Source organism: Pseudorasbora parva, chromosome 12, assembly GCF_024679245.1.
Source record: "Pseudorasbora parva isolate DD20220531a chromosome 12, ASM2467924v1, whole genome shotgun sequence".
NCBI classification, from domain to species: Eukaryota; Metazoa; Chordata; class Actinopteri; order Cypriniformes; family Gobionidae; genus Pseudorasbora; species Pseudorasbora parva.
This window is the reverse complement of record NC_090183.1, coordinates 6,280,013-6,298,986: the sequence shown is the minus strand read 5'-3', so window position 1 is coordinate 6,298,986 and position 18,974 is coordinate 6,280,013. Positions and strand designations below refer to the sequence as shown.

General features: G+C 39.2%; 1 protein-coding gene across 5 annotated transcripts in view; it reads right to left on the bottom strand.

The window, feature by feature from the left end:
- Positions 1 to 13,421: 13,421 nt before the first annotated feature.
- The window catches only part of st3gal3a (ST3 beta-galactoside alpha-2,3-sialyltransferase 3a), a 46,547-nt gene continuing 40,994 nt past the window's right edge, over positions 13,422 to 18,974 (bottom strand). For all 5 annotated transcript variants that reach the window (XM_067458884.1, XM_067458885.1, XM_067458883.1 and 2 more), the window contains 3 exons: positions 18,085 to 18,231; positions 16,382 to 16,528; positions 13,422 to 14,114 (listed from right to left, as the gene is read on the bottom strand). In XM_067458884.1, the coding sequence (XP_067314985.1) occupies positions 14,025 to 14,114; positions 16,382 to 16,528; positions 18,085 to 18,231 (384 nt within the window). In that variant the 3' untranslated portion in view covers positions 13,422 to 14,024. The remainder of the gene's footprint in view (positions 14,115 to 16,381; positions 16,529 to 18,084; positions 18,232 to 18,974) is intronic.

Sequence of the window (18,974 nt, the reverse complement as noted above, 5' to 3'; positions counted from 1 at the left end):
GAGACGCTCTCTACTCTAAACGCAGGAGCCTGTGCCAAAATCAAGTCCCATAAACACATGAGTTTTCAACCCTTGAGGTGTCAAATTCCAGCCCCTATCACATGATACACTACAAGCGAGCGACGCGACGCGACAAACTCCAGCGATCCCATTGTAATCCATGGAGAGTGAGCACGTCGCGCGCCGCAGATTATAATGAGACAGTTTTGATTGGTCGATTGGATGCCCACGTCAGAAGTCCATCACTTGCACTGGAGAACGCTTCGTTGATTAGAATGAGTTCTAGTGGAGGGAAAGAGGCAAGATCAGGTAACGCGCTCACCTGGTCGAGACACTGACTGCAGTATCGGAGCTCAGCATTTCTCTCGCCTCTCAGCCTCCATTTACAAATATTCTAGTTTAGCCTACTCTATTTCTACGAATTTACCTAATAAGTTTAAAATTTCAGAGGAAAATGGGAGTGGCTCCCACAAAGTTGCATAAAAAGATACACACTCTTAAAAACCAAGCTACTTTATTAACTTTAATGAAAACAAAAAAGGTTCTTCAGATTGAAAATGTTCTTCAGATTTTTAGAACGTTCTTCACAATAAGAGAATGATTATTTTTTAGAACTGTTCACTGAAAGGTTCTCTGTGGAACTACCCCTCTAGCTAAACACTAATACACTTCATTCACCCGGCCCCCTTCACACTGCTGTAGCTCAAAATGCTTTACAAACAAGGGGAAGCTAAATAATATATATTATATATATATATATATATATATATATATATATATATATATATATATATATATATATATATATATATATGTTATATCACCTTATATATATGTTATTTTTTAAAGTCAATCTTATTTACTATGTTAGCACATATTACAAGTCTTAGGGTGAACAATTATTCCGTATTTCGTATTTTTTTTCTTCGGAAAAAAATGCCGTTTGGGGGGTAAAATGTGTGTTTTTTTGGCAGGGTTCCCTGCTAAAAATTTGCATTCCTTGACTTGACAACACTGTGCAGTTGAGTTCTGTTGACATTTGAGAGCGTCGCTCCGTTGCTCTGATTGGTCTATCCAATTGAGGTCGTTCCAGGTTCGGTTGAAACACGCCCCATAATCACAGCCCAATAGAGCAGTATCAGACTCATATTCTGACTCAGACTAGAATTGAGTATGACGACGTCAGGCTATGAAAAGTTACTTCCGGTTTGGAAACTGCGTTTCTTCTCAGCTGATGTCAGTTTGACGGCTTGCGTTTAAAAATGCGTAACCACTCCCCTCCAACCGTTTGTGTGCTATGAGCGAGAGATGGAGAGGAGGAGCGCTGAAGTAAAGCCCTGCCCTCTGTTCAATATTCCGTTTCACTTGGAAATACGTCACAGCACTGAAGAAAACTCACTCGCTACTTCCGGTCCGGTTTACTTTACCGGTTTACCTGGGACTTTAAATCTTGTTTTCTTGATTTACCGTGAGTACCATGTTTTACCATGCCTAATATTGATCTAGCTCACTGCAGTGTGAACGAGTGTCTCAGTAGCCATCGAGAGAATCCGCAGCATAATAAAAGCTCCACGAAATCAAGGTATTATATATGCCTTTGTTTTGAATAAGCGACCTCTAGCGGTGGAAAAACTACATATTGTGTCTTTAACAGACCTATAAGGAGTAAGTTTACCTCAATTGAAGTATATTTAAGGGAACTGTATGTAAGGAATGTATTTCAATTAATCAAATGGCCCAGATATGTCACTAGACATTAAAGCTACACTGTGTAACTTTTTTAGTTTATTCTTAGCTAAAAAAAACTTAGTTCTTTCAAAAATATATGTGCTCATTAATGTATATTTACTTTTTTCAAGTAATAAATTATTCTCGTAAGTTTATAATAAGCCATTGAAAATACATACGGGTGAGGGGTTCGAATGCTGGTCACCATGTTGCCCCTCCATCTTGAAAGTACATTAGCCAAAGAGGGACATACCCGTAAATTCAAGCTTCACCTTTCACGTTTTAACACTCGATGGCACCGTGTGGAATGTGAAGAGTGGGATTGCCATGTTAATCTTGGACTAAATCGGCCACCGTAAGAATTAAAACGAAATCAGAATTGAGAGGAACAGAAACTATTATTCACTGGATGGTCATATACCTTTACACCGCTAGATGGGGGAAAATATCACACAGTGTAGCTTTAAGAAATCATGTTCATTTCAAATACTTATATCACTGACAACAGTAGTCCGGCCAGGATATTGTCATTTAAAAGTTGTTGTTGCAGCCCTCAACTGATGTTGACATGTTGTGTTTTGGCCTGAAGCTCCGCCCTCCACCTATCGACCAATCATGAAGTCAGTAGTGTTTATGCATCCGGGTTGCCAGCTCTGCTCTAATTAGCACAGCTGCAGCTACAAACGTTCCTGCCCTCATAGTACCAGTTTTGGCCACAATCTTACATACACTTCCTTCAAATTTGGCACATTGTCATAGCAAAGATACACAGCCAATGAGAAGTGCTCTATTTAAGGACCAAGAAAATGAAAGAGAAAATTCAAATCAGTGACATATTAAATAAACAATAATGAGACATTCTGATTTTAAGGTCAAATACCAAACACTATGCGCCTTTCTGGCTCAATCAAAAACTGCATTCTTGTCTGTGATAGCGTCATTTCACGGCTCTAACAGAAATCAGCACGCTAGATATCAACACCAGATTTCTGACTAATAGAATAACCGACAGGTTAGCAAACAACACACTTTCCCACATTACAGAGGTGGGATTTTTGTACGGTTAAGTTTATCAAGATTGGCTGCAGTTTAAGCTCTTCTGCGTCGGATTTTGAGCAAATGCCCATGCCATCTGAAACAGACAGAGAAAGAGGATTAAAATACCTTCCTCGGGCAGTCCAGGTGGAGCTTGACCTGATGTCTCACTGGAAAACCTGTGTCAGGGTGTAAACCAGGGGCTGTGGCTTAGTGGGTCCAGATCTGGGCGGCCGCTAATCCAAAGGTTGCAGGCTCAAATCTCTGAAGAGGTGATTTATGAACTACAGCTGGCACAAAGGGGCTTCCACTCTAATCTGGGCAAATGTATAATAAATTGCTTTGGATAACAAAGTCTTTGCTATAAATAATAAGAATGTAATGTGTGATGTCCGCCCATGCAAAACTCCCACCATGATGCAGGATGATCTGTGTTATTGTGATTGAGTGGTTGCTAACACATATAGTAGATTCCTCCAGAAAGTAACATGCAAATCTCCATGACTGAACCACCATAACTATTTTTATGAGAAGAGAACGTCGTCTGCAACAATTTCAAACTAGAAGACAGTCCTAGAGACAAAGCAGACAGACACATTCTTAAGATGGACACATTGTGTCCTGCGCCTTATGACACACAGTAGGGTTTTTAGTTTCTCTCTCTCACACACATACACACACACACACACACACACACACACACACTGTATCAATACATGCAAATCTACATATTGAACAGTACATCTGTTGATTTTATGATTTCAAAGCTGACAAACTTATTTTCTAGAAATTATTTGTGGGAAAAGTTTTGTGCTATTATTATTTTAAATAAATGCAACTTGGTTTGATATTGATGTAATGCAAAGACATTTATCCTTTGTTAATTAAAGCATAGTGATAATCTAGCGCAGTAACTCAAGTCGCTTTGAATGAAAAGCAGCTGCTAAAATGCAACAAAATACATGCATTTTTCCCAAGCGCTGTCTCTAACAATAAAGCAGGCCGTGAAAACCGACTAATGACGAATACGACTTTATTTCGATACTCATTTACTCCGGTCGGCTTCTGTCAAAGTGATATATATTCAGGGATACGTTCTTCAGCTGCGAAAACAAAGCACTTTGCTTGTAACATCTTACAGTGTGAGGGAAATTCGGTCCCCATAGTGCGATCACAGGGCCGAAGCTGACCTGCGTTCAGACAGATGTGATGGAGTTCGCTCAGGAAGCCAGACTGCATGTTTTCACGATTCCGGGTACACAAAGTTCCCCTAAAAAAGTCTAGTCTGGATAACATCAAACTAATTAAAACAAAAAGCGTGCTGTTTTTCCACAAGAAAGCCTTTAGATTTGGTATATTTTGACAAAGTGTGCCAACATTAGGAGCCAGAATTTTACACTCTTTTTACTCTTGTGACCTGATATTTAATCAGGGCAATGAAAGAATAATTTACATTAATAAATGGCTGGGGAAATAAATAACCTATGAAATATGCAGCGTCTGAGCCAGTATAAAATTGCATTTGTCGACCAATGCCATCAATCTAATGCACACTGCACTCAGAAGAAACGGTTCTAGAATCTGAAAGGGTTCCATCAGGCGATTCATATTTAGAACCTTTTACACTGAAAAATGCTGGATTGTTTCAACTTTGGGTCAAATTTGGGTAAAATATGGACAAATCTAAACATTGGGTTACATTTTTAAATTACAATTTTAACTCAATGGTTTGGTTTGTCCATATATGATCAAAATCTGGGTTTAAACAACCCAGCATTTTTTAGAGTGTGATGCCGGGTTGTTTCAACTGAAATTTGGGTCAAATATGGACAAACCCAAACATTAAGTTAACTTTTTGTTATTCCATTTTTAACTCAATGGTTGGGTTTGTCCATAATTGACCCAAATTTGGGTTGAAACAACCCAGTTAAAACCATTAAACATGAAAGTATTATGTCATTTCTCCTCACTCTAAAAGATGCTGGGTTATTTTTTTAACTGAAATGCTGGGTTATACTAGTATCCTAGTTATACTTTAACTCAGCCCTGGGTCATTTTTAATCTCAATACAAATGATGAACCCCCTCACCTACCCAGTGCTGTGTCAATGTAACCCAATGTTGGGTAGTCCCTGCTAAAACAGTTAAAACTGGATGTATATGTAAATTGTTTTAATGTAGCTTTTAACAATGACTTATAAAGTCATTTAATGAACTGGAACAGCCAGCTGATACCAGTTTTCATTCCACAGATTCCCAATGGCTGCTCTTGTAACATCCTTACATGTTTAAGAAATGTTTTTGAGTATTTTATGATTGTAAGACTGACTTGCCATTGAAAAAAAAATTGTATATGAACTGCTTCTATCCTATTTTGTTTTTATTATTTAAAATGAAAACCTTCAATATCAGGTTGACTGACCTATAGCACTGTCAAAAGACAACCCGGCAAATACACCCAATACACTGGGTCAAATTAACCCAGCATGTGTTCTGTCCAATATTTACCAAGTGTTGGGTTGCCAAATAACCCAGATTTTTTGAGTATATAGAACCTTTCTAGGTTCTATTTAAAACCCCAACATATATATATATATATATATATATATATATATATATATATATATATATATATATATATATATATATATATATATATATATATATATATATATATATATATATATATATATATATATATATATATATAATTTTTTTTTTTTACCTGGAAAGAGCTCTCCGCTCTTGTTCCCATCTCAATGATGCGTGCTCGGCTGGTGCAGGATCTGTCGGAAGACGTCAGAATGCAAAATTATGTTTGAGGGTGGCATTTAAGACAGAGTCTATGTTGTTGACCCCAGAGCCTGACCTTTGCCCCAAGTCCCTCTCTCCTTCATGTGTGTAGATGCCCCACTGAGATCGGCTCTGATGTCTATTGTGTGGAAGTTCTTGAGCAGAACGAGAAAACAATGGTGTCGAACGAGACTGCGATCATCTCACGGTGACCTCTTGGACTCTGGATGCAGAAGAGTGCTGAAGGTGCCTGGGTGGTCACTGCAGGTCTATGACTTCAGGATCAGACTCCTGTGGTTGAGGTCAAGCTGGTAAATAATTCAAAGCCTTACCATTTAGTCAGCCAAAAAAAGAAAAAGAAACAAAAAAGCACCTTTGTTCTGGTTAGTAAAGTAACAGCACAAATCTTCATAATACAACAAGACTTGAGGAATCATCACAAACGCTGCAGGACATGTGTCAATGTTTATAGACTCATAGGTTAAGTGTTGTTTTATTAGCAACGAAATACTATTATAGTTTTTATTCATTTGTATTATTTTTTACATTTCCTGTTTTCGTTTTAATTTCAGGTACATTTTTATTAATTTTGTTGTGTTTTGGGCATTTTAATTAGATTTTTTAAAATATGTCTATATAGATTTTGAAAGTTTTCTGAAAGATCATGTGACACTGAAGACTTGAGTAATGATGCTGAAAATTCAGCTTTGATCACAACGATACATTACATTTTAACAGTTATCTTAAATTGTAAAACTATTTCACAATATTACTATTTTTACTGTATGTTTGATCAAATAAATGCAGCTTCGGTTAGCAAAAAAGAATTATTTCAAAAACATACAAACATATTACTGACCCAAACATTTAAACGTTAGTGTGTCAAAGCGCACAACATAAAACCACACATCCAAAACATCTATTTCATCACAGGCTGTGAATGAAATGTGAGTGTTATATCGCTACAAAACGATCATTCAAACACAGACTGTAAAACCAGCCAGAAGTGAAATACTCAAGGAATAGAAATTCATGTTGGAAAACAGCCCGCGCTGACCTCTTTAAGACAAAATGTAAACTAACACGATATAGCAAACAACGCTGGAGTTTATATTTAGTGCCTCCAGCCAGAGAATGTACCAGCACATAGAGAGGATGCTTGACGCTGAGGTAAACACACATGCTTAGCTTCCCAGAAGGGCCTCAAACTCTACCTTTATCTGCTCATATCTTCCAGATCATATCCTTTCCTCTGTCGAGGTACAAGTTAGTGGCATGGTGTAGTTTTACAGGGAACATTCTGAGACGATTAAACACCATTAAGACCAATCACAAGGACTGGTACAGGCTGTGAGCCCTGAAAATGAAATTAAAGGAACTAGAGTGACATGAGGATTGAATAAAAGAGTTTTATAAAAAATAAAAAAAAGAAGGAAATACCGACATGACTATATAGGACAGGGGTTTTCAAGCTGTTTGATTCCCATGACCATATATACTGTGCGTGTGTGAGTGCATATTTTATATTATATATAGGCCTAAAGTTAAATTAAGTAAATAAAAATCTTTTTTTCTCCTAAACTCCCTCCAAACCTCAGTTTGAAAACGAGCGCTCAAAGAAACAAAATCCACATCCAAACCCTAGTGTTGCCCACATAGAGCGCGAGGGCATTAACATGCATTTGACCCTGCGGAAGCTGCCGTAGGTGTGTTTTCTGGTCAAGTCTTCAACGAGAGGGTGTGAGTCGATGACCTGTCGGAAAGAATAAAGCCAAAGCAGGGTGATTCTCCACAGGCAGAGCTCAAAAACACAGCACACACTGGCCTTCAGTCTAACTTCACATGTAAAACACCCATGTAACCAAAACCTGCTCAACTCTGCTCGGCGGAGTGTGAAGCCGTCAGGATGTGACCTCTCCATCGCAGCCGTGTCACAATGGCCCACCTACATAGACGGACACACCTGTCAGAGCCAATTCCAGCCCTCCATTCACTTCTTCAGCTGAGCACCCTCCGTCCCGTAGTGTATGAGCAGGTCAAGGATTGTCTTTAAATAGGAGACACCTGCCTGTTGTGTCCATAGCTCAACTGTCTGTGATCTCACTCTACTTTCTAAATCTGTGTGCTATTTACTGCACTGCAAGCACATTAAACGTTTGAGCGCAGCAGAGAGACGTGACACAGTTTGAAGGCAAGGCCGTGAGGAGCATGGCATCTTACAAGCGCGGCCCTGAACGCCACAGAATCCATGTTTAAATGCCTGTTTGAAAGATTTACATTCCAGATTTCACTGTTAACACGGCAATTAAAAAAACATCTGGTAACACTTTACAATGTTCATTAATAACATAAACAAACATTAAAAAGTACTGTTTTTACAGTGGATTTCTGGCTACAGCTGCCAGTTCTTTACTGTAAATTTAACGGAATTTTTTCCAGCGAAGTATCCGGTCCTCTGGTCACCGTATCAATCAAAATGTTACAACCTTGAAAGAATCTCAAGGACAGTGTTTGAAAAAGTAACACTTTTGGAAGCAGGATATGAAGGAGTGTTTTAGGGAGTACTTTGTGTTGCTTCATTTCAAAGACAGTAGCCTCGAAACTATAAGTTTCATCTACAAGAATCCATCTGAATGAGCTATTAAAAGTCCTTTAACCCTGGATTTCATCATCTTTTGCATCTTCTACACGGTCTTTACTAAAAAAGCCACAGTAATGCACCTACATTTCAAAATAAATGGGTCTAGAAGATTTCTTTTCTGACACACTATTCTAAAAGTGTGCAAAAAATAATACATTTATACATCACAAGTGACAATAAAGTCTTTAATAAGGTTATACAATTCTTTTGCACTTTTCTATGAATCAAAGAATCCTAAAAAAATGTGTTGTGGTTCCCACAAAAATATGAAGCAACACTAACTGTTTTCAACATTGATAATCATCATAAATGTGCATATTAGAATGATTTCTGAAGAAGGATCATGTGACACTGAAGACTGGAGGAATGATGCTGAAAATTCAGCTTTGATCACAGGAATAAATAGCATTTTACTATATAATCGCATAGAAAACAGTTATTATAAGCTGTAATAATATTTCACAATATTACCTACTCATATAAATTATTCATAAAACACTGATGTTGGTTCAATTGTATGGATGAGAGTTAAATTATAATAATGTAACTATTCACAAAGGCTACAGAAGGTATACAAGTTAACAGATTAAAAAATACTCTACATTAAAGGATGACATTTTATGTTAGTTATACAAATATAGCCTACCCTTTAAAAGAAAAGTGAAAATCAAATCCAGGTGGCCAATGCTGCCTCTAAACATAAAAGCTAATTTCTGCCACTGACCCAAAGTAATCTTCTGTAACTGGTAACAAACTAGTAGGTGGCTGTTACAACTCTGTCTGGCATGGCTGCATTACATAAACTATATTTTATTATATATAAAAATATAATATAATATAATATAATATAATATAATATAATATAATATAATATAATATAATATAATATATAATTCTAAGTTAGGAAGTTTGTTCGCTGAATGTGTCTTTAGATTTAAAATGACTACAGCCTGACAGAAACAAAACCAGCAGATGAACACAAACACACAGTAGACAAGCCATTACCCACCAGACCCACATCTGACGAACCACACATGAATAACTATAATCATATTCTGATATGTCGCTACATGATTCTCAATAGCCTTAAGCAGAACGTGATGCCAGAGGAAGACGGAAACAAAAAAAGGAAAGATCTTCTGGATGGGTGTCGTGTCAGGAGATCTTGAAAACCTAACAGAAGGATTTCCAGGAACAGCTTCTGATAGTAAGGACTCTTAAGAAATTCCTAATGGGCTACTTCCATTAACCTTTTGGCACAAGGACCCTGAAAACCCCCTCCGCCGGCCGTGAGTCATGAGACAAACAGCCAGTGTTCGCTAGGCTTCCGCCACACACACAAACATCCAACTGATGTTTAAAAGAAGAAAAAAGAGGCAGGTTGATCAGGTGGAAGTTTAAATGTTAAACATGAGCTGTCCATAAACACGGGCTGGTGTTTTTCAATCATGTATAACAGCAGAATGAACATAAGTCAAAGACAAATGTGTTCAGATGAGTTCTGCTCCTCCAATCTTAGCTAACAGGGATCCTCTCAAAGTAATAAACACACGTTCCTCCAGTAACAGAATGTCGGTTCAAAATTACCTAGTCTTTAATAATGTTCTCAAAACATTATTTATACATCATTTATGGAATGCTTTTTCCTGAAATGTTTTTTTTTTTAAATGTTACCGCTCGTTTCAGAATGTTCAGATTCAAAACAACAGAATGATGAAGTGCAATGTTCCCAAAGTTCGCAGAACCAAGAAATGTTTTTAATTATTTAAAAAAAAAAAAATGGGTTTGAACTTTCAGAGAACATGCAGAGATAACATCCTTATGTCATATTTTTATTCGCTGGGATTTTACAATAAGTGGCAGAGTTTTCAATATGTTTAATACGACTAAAAGAGTGCAACAGTGCTGGTCCACATTTTCAGCAGCCTTGGTTACAAAGTTTTTTCCCCCCCCATTCATTGTTTATATAGGGATTTAAAAGTCTTTGTTAAAGAGCTATAGCCTAAGCCATGAACCAAACCAGCCAGCTATGAAGTGAATCACAACATTACAGAACTGATTTGAAGCAAAAACAAAAGGTACAAGACTGTGAACATAACAGCTTAAATGAAGGAAAGATCTACAATTCCATGACAAAGCAATGCAAATGATATTCAATTGATTTTTTAACTGAATTGAGCAGGACAATTTAACCTTTTCAACATTTCTAAAATGTATTAAATCAACGGCATTATAATGACAATTATAATGAATAATGAAAATAATGTCTTTTACAAAGCCAGCTGAAAATGATTTTTTTAGTAATACATTTGACAACATTAAAGGGGGGTGAAATGCTGTTTCATGCATACTGAGCTTTTTACACTGTTAAAGACTTGGATTCCCATCCTAAACATAGACAAAGTTTCAAAAACGAATGTTGGACGTTTGATGGAGTATTTCTGTGTCAAAAATACTCCTTCCGGTTTCTCACAAGTTTCGGAGAGTTTTTTTCGAGTATGGGTCGACTTGACGTTAATAAGAGCGGAAGGTCCTTGTATGGGCTGTACGGGCTCTTCTCCCGGTAGGGTGCGCGCGTGACTAGAGCACGGCGTAAACAGTCTCTCAGATGCAGATCCAGTCGTCGGTGAACACTTATGTGGCGCCGCGCTTCTCTTTATTCCTATGGGTGACGTCGAGCGACTTCAACGCTTCAGCACAGCATTCCGGGAAGGCAGCGCTGCATTTGAACCGATTTGAACGCAGAAATGACGGGAAGCTTCACAACATTGTTTCAGTTGCGTCTCAAAATGGATTTACACGCCACTGCTGTCACAGGACTTCACCAAATCATACCAAAGAAGTGTGTTTTTGACGGAGCAGTCCCAGCGATAAAGCTTCGGTCCTGCTTAAACTGCTTCAAATGTCTCTGCTTTTGGACGCATGAGTAAACATCAGTAAACGACACGCGTGCTTCGTCATTCAAATGCGCTAACGGTTACTCCATTGTTGTTCTCAGTATAACGTTACAGGTGCAAAACCGTTTTGCTTGCTACTTCTAAGGTCTAGTCGCATACAATAGTCCATAAACCGAATCATGTCCTCATAAACTGCGAGTAAACACACAGAAATGTGGAGAGGCCATTAAATACAGTAACTTACATACCACAGAGATGGACGTCCTGATGTTGCCGTTTCTCCTGTTCAATTTATTTCTCCCAGATAGCGATGGGTTTGTCCACGCTTGAGGACGTCACCGCTTTGCGCGCTTGTCATTCTTTAGCTCCGCCCACACGATACGCCTCCAGCGCTCGGTTTTTTCCGGAAAGACTCGGTGCAGCCCATATTTCTTTTATAAATATGATAAAACTAAAGACTTTTCGGAGATATGAAGGATGCAATACTACTCTATAGGTACTCAAGATTGACATGAGATTGACTGAAACTGGGTGTTTCACCCCCCCCCCCTTAACTGTTTTATCATTTATTAATGTGAAGCTGCTTTGATACAATTTGTATTGTATCAAGCACTATATAAATAAATGTTAAAAAATATTTATATATATAAATGCTAAAAATATTTCTAATTAAAATAAAAGAGCTCCTCTGCAGCTCATGTGGGATGTTCCCGGTCTGTAGTGGTCATCAAAAGTGGTCTGAGGAAGGGCCACAGGGTCCATTGATGCACATGTGGTCCGATCAAACAGATGAGCTACTGTAGCTCAACTTGACCAGGTTGTTAATGCTGGTTCTGATAGAAATGTGTCCGAATACACAGTGTATCACATTTTGTTTCGTATGGGGCTGCACAGCTGCATACCAGTCAGGGTGCTCATGCTGACCCCTGTCCACTGCCGAAAGTACCAACAGTTGCACGTGAGCATCAGAACTGGACCACAGAGCAATGGAAGAAAGGCCTGGTCTGATGAATCACATTTTCTTTAACATCACGTGGATGGCCGTGTGCGTGTGCGTCGCTTACCTGGGGAACACATGGCACCAGGATGCACTATAGGAAGAAGGCAAGCCGGCAGAGGCATGCAGTGTGATGCTTTGGGCAATGTTCTGGAAACCTTGGGTCCTGCCATCCATGTGGATGTTACTTTGACACGTACCACCTACATAAGCATTGCTGCAGACCATGTACATCCTTTCATGAAAACTGTATTCCCTGGTGACTGTGGCTCTTCCAGCAGGATAATGCTCCTGCCACAAAGCAAAAATGGTTCAGGAATGGTTTGGGGAGCACAACAACGAGTTTGAGGTGTTGCCTTGGCCTACAAATTCCCCAGATCTCAATCCAATCGAGGATCTGTAGGATGTGCTGAACCAACAAGTCCAATCAATGGAGGCCCCACTTCGCAAATTACAGGACTTAAAAAGATCTGCAGCTAACATCTTGGTGCTAGATACCACAGCACATCTTCTGGGTTCTAGTGGAGTCCATGCCTTGAAGGGACAGAGCTGTTTTGGCAGCAAAAGAGGGACCAACACAATATTAGGAAGCTGGTCATAATCTTATTTCTGATTGGTGTACACGCACGCACGCACGCACGCACGCACACACACACACACACACACACTTTAACAACCTTGTGGCTCAACAGTAGGTCTGTTAAAAATGAAAAAAAAAAACCCTTTATTTTGCAAAACTTGAAGGCTACATGCCATTCTTTAAAATGTATTTATTAAAATATTTATTTTATAGTTTGTATTCTAGTGGCAGATACAAACAACCCACAGACTTATTATGATGCATAATTCACACATCACAGACACAGACACACACACACACACACACACACACACACACACACACACACACACACACACACACACACACACACACACACACACACACACACACACACACACACACACACACACACACACACACACACACACACACACACACACACACACACACACACACACACACACACACACACACACACACACACACACACACACACACACACACAGCCCTTTAAGAAGTGGGAGAGTTAGTGAGTTGGTTGATGCGTTGTTCCGGCACAGGAAGTTGAATACAAAAACACGACCGTTCTGGTCACATGCAGCAATCCTGTCTCGGTGTATCTTTGATAGCTTACAAAGCTAGAGTATCATTATTGGTTTCAAGAATCATTAAAAATTTGCCTGGCACATCACTCACTAAACATCTGCTATAAGTATTATGCATTATTACACAGTGAACAATCCAAATGAAAACTCCTTTTAACACTGAATGTATAAATCTTGATAATACTTTAATCTGTCTGTCTCATGATCTGGTTACACATGGAGATGGATATACATCTGGAAGGTGCAGGAAACAAGTGGATGCTGATTTGTTTAATGGCACACGTCAGAAGAGCAGCAGAAAATCATTAGTGACAATCATTTGTTGTGTGTAGTTGTACACTGTGCATAGCCTGAGATTGAAGAGAACAGTATCGAAGCATTAAAACGGTCTTCGCTTAAAAAATAAAGCATCTTAAAATGACGATGATTAAAATACTGTCTAAAATAAATACTGAATCCAGTTCACAGCAGCTGCTTGCTGTGGAGTAAAAAAACAGGAGAAAGCAGCATGTTTCCAGTCTTTGTCGGGAGCTACGGCATGTAGGACGGACTCTGGTCTACGTGGCATCCTAAAACAAGAATTACCATGATTGAGGTGAGGTTGCCATGGATACCGTCCAGCATATGAGTTGAGGTCACTTCCACCAGCGGCATCATGTGTTTGAACCTGTGACAGCTCACATTACCGAGAGTCCATCAGCTGGGAAGGTCGTCAACACTTTGATACGGTGAATACTATCTATCAGCTGCATGATGAGGGTGTAACGTCAGATCCCATTGGTCAGGTCCTGAATAACGCCCCCCATCACCAGCTTCCGAAGAAACTCCTTCTCTTTGGATATGTTGTGTGTCCATGACTGGGTGTGTGTGAGAGAAAGAGAGAAAAAGAAAGAGCACAATGGAGTAAACGGTCATCAAGAGTGTCACGTACTGTGCTCAAAAGAGCCATGACGTCAGCACATGCAGCTTTGCTTTTGTTTTCACAAGCCACAAAAGCAGTTTGGACGATCCACTTCCAGTAAACATGTAAAACAACGGTCTAAACAACAATCACATACAGTGCCATCTGTTGATTTCTGCACAAATATGTAATTTAAGCTGAATCATCCAGGTTTACATCTGCTAAGAGATTAAATGTACATGCTAAATACAAAAACAAAACAACACCTGAAAATAGAGCTGGCTTCACACAACATGAGCATGTTGGATAAGTAATTCACTCCATTATTTTGTTGCATCATAAAATCCAATATTGTGTTTGCACAATATTAATCATTTCATTTTCTTCTTGTGATGCCAAAATTAAATTAAATCAAACTTAAACATTTGGTTTTCTGTGATATAGTTTACAGTATATTCTGCTGATTTGTCATCAAGATAATGTTTTCTACCTGGCAAACAATCATGTCCCATCATTGTCTGGCAAAAGTTTCTATGAATGTATTATAAGTTAATGATATTATAAGGTTAATTCTGCTGCTGTTATTGGTTATTACTGCAGCTGTTATTGCTGCCATCTCTTTTATCGCTGCTGCTGTTGGTCATTTCTGGTGCTGCTGCAGAGCAAGCATGGGACTTGCTACTGCCAATACAAGGCACACTGCTCTGAGCAAGAAAGACATGCTGCTGCTGCACAACAAAGCATACATGAATTAACAGTAGCAGATCTATACAGGTGGAGCTTGGGAAGGTGAAGGCTTTCTGAAAGCACACTCTAACTGCTACAAAAAGTGCAGACAAAGTACTTGAAGGTTGAGCAGTGAGCTCATTTGCTACTGATACAGCAGGAACCAATCAGCTGTGCCCTACAGAGAATGATGTGGTTGCTGATAGATTGAGTTAAGGACCTATCAGCCTGCACCATCTAGAGTTTCATGACAGAATGTTGTACATATATTTTTTTTTAACAAAAACTAAATAAAAAATATGTCTCTCAATAAAAACAAATGATTATTTTGTGATTTCAGGGTTCTTTTAGAAATCCTTGTTGTTGATTGCTGGTAAGAATCCTTTAGTATCTGACTACTCCACTTTATGAATAGCTTGGGCAGGCTACTGTACCAATCAACACTGAAACTGCAGAGAACACGCACACGGCTCGACCTGCCAATGCTGGCTCATTACTCTAACCTCTCGGGTTTCTGCATTTTCCTGGAACAGAGAGCAGCGGCAGCCGTGAGGTCATGTGACCGTTTGTGGATGTGACTCAACAGACAGGATATTCCCAAAGTTTCCGACCAGACACATTTACATTTATATTCTACTCTTCTTAGTTAACAGAAATATCCTAATTTTGGCATCTGTGATAAGATAGGGGTAGGAAATTAACCAGGGTTCAAGGTAAAAATACCTCTGGAAGTGACACAAATTTAATGTGGATTATTATATTAATATAATTATTATAATGTGTTTAATTATTTTCCTTTTAATTTTTAAAATTTCTTTTTCTAATATATAATAATAGGGTTGAAAGGTAAACTTTTTTTTCTAAATATCAATTTCAAATTGCTCTTTAGTAGTGAAGCAGCTAGGTTGTAGGCGAGTAAAGCCGGGTGCACACCGTGCGCTTTGGCCGTCTGAGACAAATTTAGCAAATCCTAAAAGATTCCACAGATCCTAGGCTAAAATCTGACGTCTTTGATCATTAGCTTGACATGTTCACCGGCAGCTGATTAATGACCACTGCAATCAAATATTACCTCAGACGAAATTCTGGCAGTGTCAGAAGATTTGGAGCACAATCCTGCAGTGTGACGTCTCCTACGACAACAGTCAAATATCTCAGTTTTTCAAAACAAACTATGACCAAAGCGAGAGCTAGAGATTTATTTGTAGCCACCGTTTCAGCCCCGCGTGTAATGCAGCTCTCTCACCGAAAACGTCATTCATTGATGATATAAAACTCCAGACGAGTTTTCTTGCATGCGTCTGTTTTTAGTCCGTCTTGACTATCGTACAGTCTGACATTAATGCCAACTGAGATCTTACAGTGTGACATGGCTTACATCTGCGATCATGTTCGTACAGTCAGACAAGCAATATTCGCAAAGGTTTTTGAAAAATCGCAGTGTGCAGAACCCATAAGGCAGAAATCATTAAGATCTGGTCACTGTGGTGCCATTACCTCTTTGATTGCAGACATTTTGAGCTTCTCATAATAGTGCAGAGGTGCATGAGGTGAACTCATGTCGTATCCAAATCCGGCCACTGCCACCTCGTCGCAGTTATGGAGGGCCATTGTGATTGCTACAGTCCCCAGTGTAGGAATATTCTGAGAAAATAAAAGATTGTGAGTATTACATATTGATTAGTTTTCAGTGACAGCAGTCATACAGGTACTTATAGAACTTTATAGAAAATGATTCCAGTTAAAGATACATTAAGAAAATTTGAGGTTTTTGTGACCGAAATTATCAACTCAGATTAAGTAGGTGAATGTATAAGAGAATGTTTCAGAGAATTTGTTTAGTAAATGAATCATTCAGACCAATTTATGAACCAATTTACCTCAAAATCCTGAGTTTGGTCTCATCTGCTCATTTTGTAATATATTACATATATTGCGTGATTAAATGCATGAATGAAGATGGAGGTGCAAAACCGAACAACCATGGATGGACTGGATGCTACTGTTGAGTGCTCTGCTCACACACAGTGCAGATAATGCAGCGTGTGACTGACTTTATCAGAGACACAGAGAGACCAAGAGATGTGTGTTTATCTGCAAAGAAAGATCATCCAGTCACCACCTGATCCATCTGGGAGACGAGACTCATGGTGAAAGTCTTATCACCACAGTGAGACACTCTCTAGGCTAATCCTGCCCCAGACACTCCGCCAGCATGCTGATAACACAGGAAACGCATCACAGCTAGAGCCCCTCAAACACCCGTCTCCATGGCAGCAGAGGGCAAACAGACTCTGGACCAAGCAGGGCTCGTATATAGTCAAGAATAATGTTGACCCCCTGTACGACAGGGACATTTTACGTTGCTGTTTTTCATTATGCTCATATGCCGCAGTCGCTCCTTTGTCATTGGCAATTTGCCGGCATTGACATCTTAAAGCTGTCATTAATGTTTGCAGAACAATATTTGACTAAAAGGGTAAAATGAACGGTTATTTTCGTCAGTTATGGCTCGTTTTAACTAGCATTCTGCCCACTTTTTCAGAATCGAGTGTTCAGACAGAGTGTTCAAAAAAAAGAAAAACACATTATACCATGGTCTTTATACTCATTTCTGATTGGCTGGAAGAATCTCACTCTCTCTCAATGACTAATTCAAATAAATGCTTTAATTAATTATTCAAATAAATGTAATCTTACGCACTACTTTATCTCTGTGTTTGATTCAAAGCGAATGCTAGATCTAACAAGCCTTAACTGACGAAAATAACGTACAATTTTACCCTTCCAGTCAAATATTGTGCTGCAAACATCAAGTTTTCATTTGATTTTAATCAATAAGTTGTCGATGCTGGCAAATGACCGTAGTATAAGCATGATAATCCACGGCTAGCTGTGCTTTCAATGATTTTAACGCACTTCACGTCGGGCAGTTCTTTGCCTCCACGTTGTGCATTAAAATGTGGCCATCCCTTTGTAATATATTAAATGGCATTTGGTGCTTCCTTGGTTCCCAGTAGAACTGGAAAACGAGGGTAACACAGATATGACATGAAGGCGTGGCTTTGGAGAGCAATCTGAAGGAAGGGCAGGATTTTACGAGTTCAAATCTAGATTGCTATTGTCCTAGCTTTAACAGCAAAAAATGCTAGATTTCTCATGAATTGACTGCTTTAATGAGTTTTGTGCTTGCTTCTCACCCCTCTTCCCATGATACCCTTGTTATGTGGAAGACCAATGAATCTGAAGGCTGCTTCCTGGATGAAATAGGGGTTCAGGATACGCATGTCTTCTGGATCTCTGGGAACCACACGTGCCACGGACTTCCAGAATCCCTCCATACTCCGCTGAAAGACATCAAGAACACAACGCATATCAGAACACACACTGCTGAATGAACACTTAAACCAAACGAAATGAATAAACCTGCGTGACTTCTCTGATGGTGAGCACAAGCAGCTTTTCTTTTCAAACACTCCTTTGACTCCTGCTCTGTGAATACGCTATTATAACTGCAGTGAAGCTGACACAGAACAGTGACTCGCGGCCGCTGAATAACGCTCTCAGCTGAGTAAATAAGCCGCTCACTTTGATATTAAGAATAAAAAGGGTGACGCTACGTTTGAGCCAAGAGCATGCCCGAACACGGACCTCTCGCTTTCCTCGTGGGACGCCCACTTCACCTGCAGCCAATATCAAGGACCTCACGGACACACCTGGGAGAGTGTGAGTGTGACTGTTAGAAGTCGTAACTTCACTTGACATTCTGGAGTAAAAACTCCCGGGGGGGATTTCATCAAAGGCCATCTCACTCTTAAAAGTCACGGTACCACAAATAAACACTCAGGGTAATTACGTCCTGCACAAAGCTTGTGTTTTCTTTTCAAAGAAGGGAAGGGCTTTACAGAAGGTCACACAACGACACAAAAACAACAAGTGCCTTGACCCAGGGAGCCTTACTTGTTGTTTTCTGCTGTAATACAAACCACGTGTGACTCAAACTCAACTATCAGTCGCCATCAGCCTCATTTAACAGCCATCTAAACCAATCAACAGATTGAAGATGGTAAGATGCTTTAAAATGTTTTGA